Below are 12,079 nucleotides of genomic sequence, written 5' to 3'. Positions count from 1 at the left end.
TCCCAGAGACCCTGTCTGAGTCAGCTTCAGATCTTGCTGCATCACCCAGCTTGGAGCCTGCAACCAGAGTGGGTGCTTATGGAACACTTAAGGAATGGAGGGAAGGGGTAGGCCGGTTGGGGCACCTGGGCCATAAATTTCTTGCCCAAACCAAAGGGGACAGGAATCGAGGAGGCTTCATGGAGCAGGGCAGGATGTAGGGCAGAGGCAGATGACAGATGTCCAGGGCAGCGTGGGTACCAGTCATGAGGCTCTCTGCTGTCTGTCTCTCTGCCAGGAAACCCCTGTCCAGGGCGCCACTGGCCAAGGGTGGGCAGGTTTGGGGGAGAGAATCAGGCCTCCCCCAGGCGCCCGACCTCCCCTCAGAGGCGTGTGGCTGGGGCAGCTGCTGGGGGCAGCAGCTGGTGTCTGTCCCTGGAGCCCAACGGCTGTGTGTGCTTTAATCCTGGTTCCTTGGAGCCCCAAGGCTGGCAGGTGGGCTGATTAGGCAGAGAGGAGGCAATGGGAGGGGGTGGGGAACTGAGGCCCTTCCCCAGACCCCACAGCTGCCCACTGGATACTGCCACGTGTGCCGGCCCTATGACCGGGGCCCCCATCACTAGCTCTCCCCTCAGCCCAGAGCTGCTCCTCCTTCAACCCTGACGTGGAGGCCTGACCTTCTCTCAGCAGGAAGACTCAGCTTAAAAAGTTCAAAGTAGAAACTGCAAGAAAAAGATGGATGCCAATGCCAATACGCCCCCTTAATATCTTTTTTTCTGGGTGGAGCAGGGGACATCCAGGCACATAGGTGGAGACAAATATTTACACTGAGACAAAGGTAAAGATGTTGTTGTTCAGTCAGTAAGTTGTGTCCAACTCTTTGCGACCCTGTGGACTATGGCACGCCAGGCTTCTTTGGAGTCTTCTGGAGTTTGTTCAAGTTCATGTCCATTGAGTCAGTGATGCTATGCAACCTTAAGTCGGTGATGTATCTAAGGTAACTGGCCTAGAATACGAGTATGTGGGACCCAAGAGTGTTCCTTAAGGTTGGTGTGCACAGTGTGTAAGGTATACATGTGTGCGAGGAATACATGGAGTGTGAGGTATACACACTGAATATGATGTGTAACGAGTGTGCGGTGGGCATGGGGTAAGAAGTATGCACAGTGTAGGTGATACGTCCTCTGTGTGGGACATACAGATGTATGAGGTGGGCGTGGTGTGGGCGATGCAGACAGATTATGAGTCCCACATGCTGTGCGAGGTGTGCCCAGAGTGTGAGATGTCCACGGAGGGTGAGGTCCATGCAGTGTGACAGACGTCCTTGGTGTGTGAGGGGAACACAGCATGAGGGGTGTCCACAGACGCTTGGAGTAATGGCAGTGAGGGCAACGGTCCTCCCGAGGAAACGCGCCTGGCAGCTCTGTCCTGGGCCCACACACTGGACCACTGACGCAGCCTCCTGTGGGCTGTCATAGGCAGAGGGGACAGACGGACGTCTGGTTGTTCACAGATCCTTCCGTGCAGAGAGTGGAGGGTGACTTGCAGAGGCCTCTTCCCTGACCTTCTGCAGCATCCACATCATCTTAGCTCAAGGACAATGTGCATACTTTGGTAATAGTATTTCTTGTGCCTGACTTAAATCTGTGATGCTTCTAAGTTAAACTTGCATTTTAAAAATTATTTTTGAGAGTATATTCGGTGAGGATGGTGAACTCTCCTTTCATGAAGTTCTCCTCACCCTAGGAGCCTAAAGCACTCAGGCTGGAAGGCTAATTAGCACCTTCCAGAACCCTGCCTGCATTAGCACCTCTGGTCATTAAGCTCTTGTCACCTTATTTGTGCAGTTTAGTAAACCAGAGTGAGTTTGTACTTCAGACTTCAGGAACCTGGGTCCACATAGACCTCTGTGCTCACCTCTGTGACTGAGAAAGGCTTTAATTCCATAAAGGATAAGCTTGAAGGACAAGGGACTGTATGAGTGAAATCCTTAGGTCTTTCCAGAAGCCAAGCATCAGAGGTTCATAATCTGGGCCTCAGCTTTCCCTCAGTTAAACAGTCAGGGTTCCCAATAATTTCCCTTACCTGGCTTCTCAGGGCTTGGAGAAGAACCTGGAGGTGGGAGGTATACCCAGAGACTGAGGTGTGCATGCAGTGAGGTGCACTTGGCACTTGTGTGAGTTGGGGCAGGCAGGGTGAAAAGCTGTGTGGCCTGTGGGGAGACATGCCCTTCCCTTCCTTCAGAGCCAAGCTCTCTCCCACGCCTTCTACCCACTCTGTCAACACGCAATGCCTGCTACACGTGTTTCTGTGTGAACAAAGCATCACATCCTCACCTCACCCTGTCATTACAAGTCACCCATCGAAGCCAACCCCAAGCCCCACCTCACGCCACCCTCTCACCCTTAGCCTGCCTACACAGCATCAGACCTTCAGGCCAAGGGCTCCTAGTGGAAGACAGTGGAAGCCACACCTGTCTCTTCCCCAATGAATCATCTGCCCCTGGCAGAGGCAGTTATCCTGAAGAAGATACTCCACGGTGATCTGTTCTCCCCACCCAGAACTTTCTTCCCCAGATGGGCATGAGGCTGGCTCCCAAGCCTCTTTTACCTCTTCGCTCAAATGTCACTGGGTCAACCTGACCCCTCTGTTTAATTCTGCCCTGGCGCCCCAAGTCCACTCACCCTGCTCTGTTTTTAATATCTCTGTGCCTCCTAACCTACTCCATGATTAACTTATTAGTGTGTTTATTGTTTAGTCTACCTATTAGATTGTCAGCTCCACAAGGGCAGGGAACATTGACTGTTTTGTTCTCTGCTTATACTTCCTGGCACAGAAGGTGAGCTGCATAAATATTTGCTGAATGAGTGAACGAATCACAGAGCGGATGACCGGCAGTGGGCATACACCCCCACAGTGCACACACCACTCCACGAAGCCCCACCCTGCACACACGTGGGTGTGGGTTACACCTGTCATTTGTGGTCTCCCTGTCCCCTTCCCTGTCCAACTCCCAGTTGGACCCCTTTTCTCCAACTCCCAGTTCAACTACTAGACTCCCTGTTTGTAGGTGGGAGGCTGGGGAGTACTGCAAAGTGGGAAATATGGCCACCTGTGGAGGATCTCTGGAACCCTGACCCTGAATCTAGGACCGCATCTATTACTGTCCTCATCAACCCAGACTGGCCTCAGTGCAGGACTAAGGATCTCATTGGCAGAGACAGAACAGGGTTATCGAGGTGGATCCAGGGGCAGGAAGGGGAAGCTGGGAGATGGAGAGGGGATCTGAGGCTGGCCGTCCCCCACCTGGCCCACTCCTGTGTTCACCCTCTGGCCCTGTGGCATGTCTCCTCCCCCAGCAGATACATGGCCTGTGCCAACCCCGGGGGAAGAGGCCACAGGTCCAGCCTGGGCAAGGGCAGGGTGCTTGAAGACCGGGGCAGGTGCAGGCTGGATTGGGTTTCCAGAGGCTATATATATATATAAAGGCTGCCGGGTGCCCTGGAGCTGGCCGCTCCCTGAGGGTGCAACTCTGTGGGGCCCAGCCAGGCATGCATTCCTGCCCAGAGGCCAGCTCTCCATTTATAGCCCCAGGCAGGCAGGCCAAGAGAATTGAGGAGGGAGGACTGGAAAGGGTGGAGAGAGAAGGGAGCCCTCCCTCCCTACCTGCTGCCAAAGGAGCCCCTCATTGTTAAGACCAGAAGCAAAGCTCAGGCGGGGTGAGGTGTGCCCTTGCTCCAGATCACACAGCCCACCACTCTGCTTAGCCTTGAGATGGAAGGAGAGGCGTTGGGGGAAACCCCCTCCATAGGTCCCTCAGCTCATTGCTGTTGGCTTCTCCCAGGACAAGTCCTTGACTAGACTCTACAATGTAAGGGCTTGGATTCTTTCTGCTTCCAGACTTGACTTCCTTTTCCCTCTCTACCCCCAAGCCAGCATACAACTCAAAGGTCCCAGGTTCCCGGGCAGACACTTCTCCCCGATCTTTGGCAACAGGGATGGGACGGTGGTGTTGGCAAACCTTTGCCAAAAGATGTGGTGGCCTGTCCAAGAGAGTGACCCCAGGCAGGCATGGGGCCCAGCCCTGGAAAGGTCTATAAAGGTCACCAAGTTCAGTATATCCCAAGCTCTTCAAGCAGCATAAGCCTTGCAGCAAACAAAATCCCACTAGGAAGTCTAATAGAAAAATGGCATCATACCCCCAGAATGTGTATGCATTTTAAAACCATGCTTCCTAATTTCCAAAGAAGACGAAGCTACATATCAAGTTAAAAACTGTCAATGGAGTTTGGATTTCTAAGCCAAAAGAGATAAAATATTAAATGTGTTTGGTAAATTTGAACATACAACATTTACTTATTGTAAAGGCACCTTGATGACAGCCCCGAGGTGGTTTTTATGAATGCAAAACACAAAAAGCAAAGTTGTGATCATTTAAGTCTAAGAATCCAATATATTTCTGTGTTTTCTTTGCTTGCTCAGGTTTGAGAAGAATCCAGATTTGCATGAATAAATGGCTTGAAGAGCTTTACCTGGAAATCTCAGGGTACCCTTCAATTAAGGAGTTTGATTCATTTATCCAAGAAACATTTATTGAGTGCCTACTATGTGCCTGCCTTCCCAGGTGGTGCAGTGATAAAGAATCTGCCTGCCAACGCAGGAGACCGGGGTTCAATCCTTGGGTTGGTAAGATCCCCTGGAGGAGGAAATGGCAACTCACTCCAGTATTCTTGCCTGGAAAATTCCGTGGACAAAGGGGCCTGGTGGGCTACAGTCCATGGGGTTGCAAAGAGTCGGACACAACTGAGCACACACACATGTGTACACACACACACACACACACACACACACACACACAATGTGCCAAGCATTCTGCTGAGTCTTGAACCAGTGGGAAGAAATATTTATTTCAAACTAAATTACTAATATGATAACTATTCACATTCCTCATTGTAAGTCAAAGGAAAAGACTCAAGTTTATTATAAGCACCAAAGCTTCCTATAGTATGCTATGCATACTATACATGCTATGCAGTATAATATTGCAGCAGGCCATGCATATTTGATGAACTAAAAGATCATGCTTCAGGCAGGTGGACCTGAGTCTTGCCTGGGAAGAGTGACCCAGCATGAACATCTAATCATGTATGCGACTATCCTGTTGAGAAGAAATACAAGCAGTCTCATTAATGACACTTTTCAAGATGTTCAAATATATGCATAGAGATTCAAGGCTCTGAGGCCACGCATTCAGTCATTTGACATTTATCAAGTTCCTACTATGTGACAGCCACTCTGATGGTTTCAGAGAATACCATGGTGAACAAAGCATCCTTGACTTCTTGGGGCCACATCAATCAATGAGCGAACCAGCTAAGAAGTTAAGAGTGGCTGTGCTAAGAAAATGAGCAGGGGGACATGACTCAGCTACCATAGCAAGGATGGTCAGAGACATTCCAAGGAGGCAAGTTTGGGCTGGGACCTGATATATAAAAAGCAGCCAGTCTTGGGAAGGGCTTGGCAGAGAAGCAGCAAGTATGAAGCATCAAGGTAGGACCATGCTCAGAGTGTTGGCAGACAGGAAAGAAGGTCAGGCTAGCACAGAATGATCAAAGGGGATGATGGGTCCAGGCACAACTGCAGAGACTGGCTAAGGCCAGTTCATGTATGGCCTGATAGCCCAGGTGAGGAGATGAGAGTTTATTTAAAATGCAATGGGAAGCTTTACGGAGTTTGAAGCAGGACAGAAATATAATCCCATGTACATGTTTAAAAGATTATTCAAGCTGCTATGTAGTGAATGGATCCTACTGAGACAAGAGTGGAAGTGAGAGGAGGAACCAGGAGGCTATGGTGGGCATCCAGGCCAGCAGTTTGGCCATGTAGTCCAGGATGGTTACAGTGGAGATGCAGAGACTCGAGGGATGTCTTAGAGGTGGAGTGGTCAGGCCACCCAGGGGCCCAGACCTCCCCTTTTCACTCCAACCTCATAAACCCCCTCCCTACTCGACCTTTCTACCTGGATGTTGAAAATGCATTTCAAATGTTGTGCCATCCTGGACTCTGGGTCTGCCATCCACAGACCTGCTCTTCTCCAATTCCATTCTTCCAGGAGTCATCCAAATTTCTCTTTTGCCTACATCCAATCACAAATAAATCATGAAGATTCCATCCCAGTGGTCAGCATCGTAACCACCCAGATCTAAGCCACCATCACCACTCACTTGGATTATTTCAGTGGCCACAGTTGGTCTCCCTGCTGTGCCTTTGCTCTCCATAGCCAGCTTGCTCCTGTTAAAATGTAAGTCAGATGGTAACATTCTTTGCTGCTCAGGCTTTCCTGTATTTCCATCTCAAAATACAAATCCTTTGTTCCCTCTCTGACCCCATATCTTACCACTCTCACATTTGATCATTCTGCTTCAGATATACCAGCCTCCTTCATGTACTTTAAAACTGATAAACAGTCCTGTCCCAGGACCTTTGCACATGCTCGTCCTTCTCTCTGATTCCAGATAGCCGCTTCTGCCCTCCCTTTATTCTGGTCTCTGCCCAAATGGAATCAAGCTAGAGAGGTCTTCCCTGACCACTCCACATAATGAAATAATCTCCACCACTTTTTTCCCTGTCTTGCTTTATTTTCCTTCATAGAACTTATAACCTCCTGACATCATACATTCCCTTACTTATTTGTTTATTATCTGCCAGCCTACCCTACAGTGTGAGCACCATGAGAGCAGAGCCTTGGTTTTGTTCACTGCTGTATCCCCAGCACCTAGACCAGTATCTGGTACATCGTGGACACTCCATGAGGTGTGCTGAATGAATAAGTGAAGGTGGTGGTATGGAGTGAGGGGAGGTGAGCACTTCCTAAAGGGGGACCTTCAGCACTACTACAAGTGGCAGAGAAGTAAAGAAGATAGGGCTCCGAAAGACAAGAGAAGGAGTGACTTAGAGCGCAGAGGGCCAGTTTGGACAGCTTCCAGAAGTTAGTGGGAAAGGAACAAGGATCATTCTTGCTTATATCTTTGGGCTCCAGGAGGAGGGACCCAGTAGGGGTGTCTGGTCCAAGAGATCTCTAGCCCAGGTGTTGGGAGGAAGGTGTGGACTGAAGTTTCAGGAGGAGGCTGAGCCACCCTACAGGAGTGGAGACAGAGACCACCCCAGAGCTTGTGAGAGCCAGAGTTCCACGAGAGGCTACCTCCTCCTTCTATTACTAGTCTCTCCTGTGGTCTTGGCTGGGGAGAAATGCCCTGAGGCCTTCACAGAAGCCTAGCCCTAAGACTGCCTTGGCCCCCGTGGGCTGCTGGGGCCTCAGTGCCCCAGCCGACAGCGGAGAAGGCCATAGGAAGCACACCTTCCAGCTGTCCAGCTGGCGTCGACGACAGAAGCAAGCCCTCTTGTTAGTATATCCTTGTACCTCGGACTGAGGGCTCCCACATCTCTGCTCTCTTTAGATTCTCACCACCACCGCAATCGCTCTGAGAGATCGCTATTGATATCCTCAGATTTACAAAGTGGGGAAACTGAGGTTCAGAAAGTGTGACTTCTACAAAATCACACAGGGAACTGTGGAGTTCCGGTCATTGGTCAGCAAACTCCGCTCTCAAAGACTCCACCCTGAAGTCGGGTTCTCAGGCGGTCTCGGCGTTCTAAGCCTTTGCGCAATGAACTTTCCCTGCGCAGCACTGCGCGCGGTGGAGGCGAGCCCAGAGGAGACGGACGTTTTTTCCCCAGCAGAAGAGACATCGCGTCCGAGACCCGCGCTGGACATCTCCCTGCGGAAACGCACAGGTTGAATTGGGCAGAAGTTTGTCTCCTTCCCTCCAGACTGGGACAGGACCTGAGTTTGGAGAGATTGGCAGGAAGCTTTAGTAGCGATCATCGACTCCTGTGTAGATGCGGCTGGGTTTCCAAGCGAGCAGAGAAAATGGGTCCGCGACCCTCTGAGTGAGTCCCTGAGGCAGGAGCTGACCAAGCGGGACGACCGCAACGTTCAGTCTCAGGTTCCCCCACTGGGACTGGGTCTTATCTCCCGTTGCTCATTTTCCTGCCTCTGACTCTAGCTTTCTGCTCCCTCAATGTCTCAGCCTCTTGGGTTTACCGCTCACCGTCTCACCATCTCAGCTCTGAGTGTACCTCTGCCTTATTGCCGTGTGTCTCTTTCCAGATCTCTCCCGATCTGATTTCTACCCCTATCCTGCTCTGGATCCCCACAAATCAGTGGACTGAGGGGACCCCAAAGTCAGCCCGAAGGTAAGCGCGCGTTGCCAGCGTTTCCCGCGGAAACACGAGGAGTCCAGTGCTGGAGAAATTTGGAAAGAGTGTGCCCGGGAGCCAAGTGCAGTTGCGTAGGGCTGCCAACCTCTGCTGTCCTCCCCGCCTGGGGAGGGGCCCGAGCGCTCGCGCGCGGGTGTCAAGGGGTAGGGGGCTGGCCAGTCTCGGGCCCCTGCTGCCGCCCTGGGGATCCCAAGCTCCTCCCCGCTCTGTTCCTATTGGCCTCGGGCGCCCCCGCCCCTAGCCGCTAGCTCGGGCTCGGGGGCCCTTGGGCTACTACGGGATAAATAGCCCTGGGAGCCTGGTGCGAAGGTAGGGGTGGGGAGGCCCCAGGGCGCTGCCGCGGCTCTCCTCGCCGTCCGTCCCTCAGGCGGGACAGGACCGGGGAGGGTGGGGAACAGCTGGTTATACATTCAGACCCTCAGTGCTTTGCTATCTCACTGCCGGGGCTCCAGAACCGCAGCAAGTTTCTGGCAACCCTTGCCGCTGCCGCTGAGGCTGGGCAAAGCCAGGACCGCGCCGCCCCGCGCTGGGATATGGAGCTGCTGTCGCCGCCGCTCCGCGACGTAGACTTGACGGGCCCCGACGGCTCTCTCTGCAACTTTGCAACAGCGGACGACTTCTATGATGACCCGTGTTTCGACTCCCCGGACCTGCGCTTCTTCGAGGACCTGGATCCGCGCCTCGTGCACGTGGGCGCGCTCCTGAAGCCTGAAGAACACTCGCACTTCCCAGCAGCCGCGCACCCGGCCCCGGGCGCGCGCGAGGACGAGCATGTGCGCGCGCCCAGCGGGCATCATCAGGCGGGCCGCTGTCTACTGTGGGCCTGCAAGGCGTGCAAACGCAAGACGACTAACGCCGACCGCCGCAAGGCTGCTACCATGCGCGAGCGGCGCCGCCTGAGCAAAGTCAACGAGGCCTTCGAGACGCTCAAACGCTGCACGTCTAGCAACCCAAACCAGCGGCTGCCCAAGGTGGAGATCCTGCGCAACGCCATCCGCTATATCGAAGGCCTGCAGGCGCTGCTTCGCGACCAGGACGCCGCGCCCCCTGGCGCTGCCGCTGCCTTTTACGCGCCTGGCCCATTACCTCCCGGCCGCGGCGGCGAGCACTACAGCGGCGACTCGGACGCGTCCAGTCCGCGCTCCAACTGTTCCGACGGCATGGTAAGGCCAGGACCCTGGGCTAGAGAAGTGAGGGCAGCTCTTGGTATATCAGGAATGTATTTACCAGAGGGCGAGGAGCTGGCCCTTTGGTGGGAGGGTTGGGCGGGGAACCTTCCAGGGAGTGGACCCCCGGTGCCCCAGGCAGCTGTCACTGGGGTGGCCAAGGGCTCTGGTGATGCACAGGAAGGATACGATCCACCCGATTGGGGGCACTGTTAGAACACTGCTGCGCCGACACGAAGATCTGCTTTTTCTCCTCTTAACCCTATTGCCGAAATGCAGATTTGTGCTCCTGGGTGACTGTCTGGCCTCTCTTTGGCCCATGCTGCAGACAGCTCCTGCCCACCCTTGCTCCCCAACCCAGACAGATCCGGGCCCGGAACTCCCGTGGCTGAGATTTGAGGAGATGGGGAGTCGGGGAGGGGGCGGCTGCAGGGAGTGGAGCTCCCGCCCCGCGCAGTTCCCAGGCCTGACTCGGTCGCCCTTTCCGTTTGCAGATGGACTACAGCGGCCCCCCGAGTGGTGCCCGGCGGCGGAACTGCTACGACCGCACGTACTACAGCGAGGCGCCCAACGGTGCGTATTCGCGCCTCCTTCCCACATGCCCTTTGGAGCTAAGCTGGCTTCTCTTTATCTAGGACCTCCTTGCCCCCATCCTGGGCGATAGTACCGGGAATGAAATACTAAGCATGTAGTTCCCTCCTTTTTCATCCTGAAATTCCATGGGATGCTCACGAATTCTGGCCGGCCCTTAGTTTCCCCGTCTGCCCCAAAGCACTGAGCTCGGAGGAGGGAGACTTGTGCACCCCTGCATACTAACCTACCCCTCCCCGCGCAGAACCCCGGCCCGGGAAGAGCGCTGCGGTGTCGAGCCTCGACTGCCTGTCCAGCATCGTGGAGCGCATCTCCACCGAGAGCCCCGCCGCGCCCGCGCTTCTGCTGGCCGACGCGCCGCCGGAGTCGTCTCCCGGCCCGCAGGAGGCGGCCGCCGGGAGCGAGGTGGAGCGCGGCACCCCGGCCCCTTCCCCCGACACCGCCCCTCAGGGCCTCGCGGGCGCGAACCCCAACCCGATTTACCAGGTGCTCTGAGTGGTTGGGCGGCCGCATCGAGGGGGCGCCGCTGCCCACGGGCCCGAGGGATGGTGCCCCTAGGGTCCCTCGCGCCCAAAAGATTGCGCTTAAGTGCCAACCCCCCTCCTCCCAACAGCGCTTTAAAAGCGACCCTCCCGAGGCAGGAGAGGCAGGGGAACTGTTGTGTTTCCGCCTCCCGCACGCCAGGGCAAGGACAAGGTCCTTCCCCATCCCCCCCAACCCCCCCTACCCCCACTCAGCGCTCTTCCCTGAGACCCGCTGTGGTGGCCGTTTGATGTTACTCCGTGGGCCGGAGCTGACCCTTGAGGAACCAGGCCCTTCCTCTTTCTCGCCCCCTCCCCCATGGGGGGTGGGACCCACGCAGGCCTAAGCCCCGCCGCCAAGACCCCCGACCGCTTAAAGGGGCGTGCCCCTCCTTTCGGGAGCCCCCTGGGGACTTCAGCTGTTTCCCGCCGCTCCCTTCCCAAGTGTAACACGTGTAACGGTAACCACTCCCAACCCCCACCCCCCATCCCCGGTTCAGGACCACTTTTTGTAATACTTTTGTAATCTATTCCTGTAAATAAGAGTTGCTTTGCCAGAGCAGGAGCCCCTCGGGCTGTATTTATCTCTGAGGCATGGTGTGCAGTGCGACAGGGACTTTGTATGTTTATACGGCAGGCAGGCGAGCCGCGGGCGCTCGCTCAGGTGTTCGAAATAAAGACGCTAATTTATACCGCGGTGGCTCCGGCTTTCGCTAGGGTTGGGGACTGGATTTTGACAGCGAGGGAAATCCGCAAACTGGGCCAGCTGCACCGCAGCGACCCCTGTAGGCGGCAGACGGACTGCAAGGGGGAAGCTTGGGGCCTGCGGGAGGGAGCGGTGTGTATGTTTCCATCATGAGAGGAGGTTCTTCTGACCGTAACAGCACGTCACAGCACACAGATCAGTAGTTCTCATGTCAGGATGGATATTAGGACGATCTGAGTAGTTAATAAAAGGTCCATGAGATTCTGATTTAAAGTATCTGCCCCCCAGATACCCCCAGCCAGGTACTGGTACTTTTCAAAACTACTCAGTTGATTGTAAAGTGCATACGGTTGAGAATCACGCCCTTCCAGACACAAAGACTGAAGCCAGGTATGGTGTCCAGAAGAATCCCTGGAAAATTATGTCCCCCAGATGCCACTCGAAATCCTCGTAGGTATGATAAATAAGGTGCTTACAGCATGATGAGGAAAAACGAAATGAGTGTGAAGGGGTACTTCCAGGCACTTACAGCATCTTGGCTCTGTCGGATCTCATAAGAAGACACGAGTCTAGAGACTGCAGGGAGAGGGGAGCGTGCAAACCTGCATCGCCTCAGGTGGCATCAGTGCTGGTTTCAAGCTATAAACACCCTGAGAGCTGAGAAGGGGCTACTGATTTAGTCAGGGTGCTGGGGAGGGCTTCCTGGAAGAGGTGCCACTTGAACTGTGTCTTGAGAAACAAAAGAAGACGACACATGCACAATGACACAGACCTCCCCTCACACACACACACACACACACACACATACAGGGGACACACAAACATACTCAGGGTAC

The 12,079-nt window shown here is 54.3% G+C and overlaps 1 protein-coding gene across 1 annotated transcript; it reads left to right on the top strand.

Annotated features, from left to right (window-relative positions):
* Nucleotides 1-8,792: 8,792 nt before the first annotated feature.
* On the top strand, nucleotides 8,793-10,511 carry MYOD1 (myogenic differentiation 1). The gene is made up of 3 exons (XM_061131072.1): nucleotides 8,793-9,422; nucleotides 9,920-9,998; nucleotides 10,261-10,511. Exons 1-3 carry the CDS (start codon nucleotides 8,793-8,795, stop codon nucleotides 10,509-10,511), a joined length of 960 nt encoding a protein of 319 aa, XP_060987055.1.
* The last annotated feature ends 1,568 nt before the right edge of the window (nucleotides 10,512-12,079 follow it).

Source organism: Dama dama, chromosome 1 (genome assembly GCF_033118175.1).
Source record: "Dama dama isolate Ldn47 chromosome 1, ASM3311817v1, whole genome shotgun sequence".
Lineage (NCBI taxonomy): Eukaryota > Metazoa > Chordata > Mammalia > Artiodactyla > Cervidae > Dama > Dama dama.
Note: the sequence above shows the minus strand (reverse complement) of the source record. Positions and strands in the feature narration are given on the sequence as shown.

Coding starts and splice junctions, on each gene's coding strand:
- MYOD1 (XM_061131072.1), top strand. CDS start 8,793: ATGGAGCTGCTGTCGCCGCCGCTCCGCGACGTAGACTTGACGGGCCCC. Junction 9,423..9,919: donor CCAACTGTTCCGACGGCATG/GTAAGGCCAGGA, acceptor TTCCGTTTGCAG/ATGGACTACAGCGGCCCCCC. Junction 9,999..10,260: donor CTACAGCGAGGCGCCCAACG/GTGCGTATTCGC, acceptor CTCCCCGCGCAG/AACCCCGGCCCGGGAAGAGC.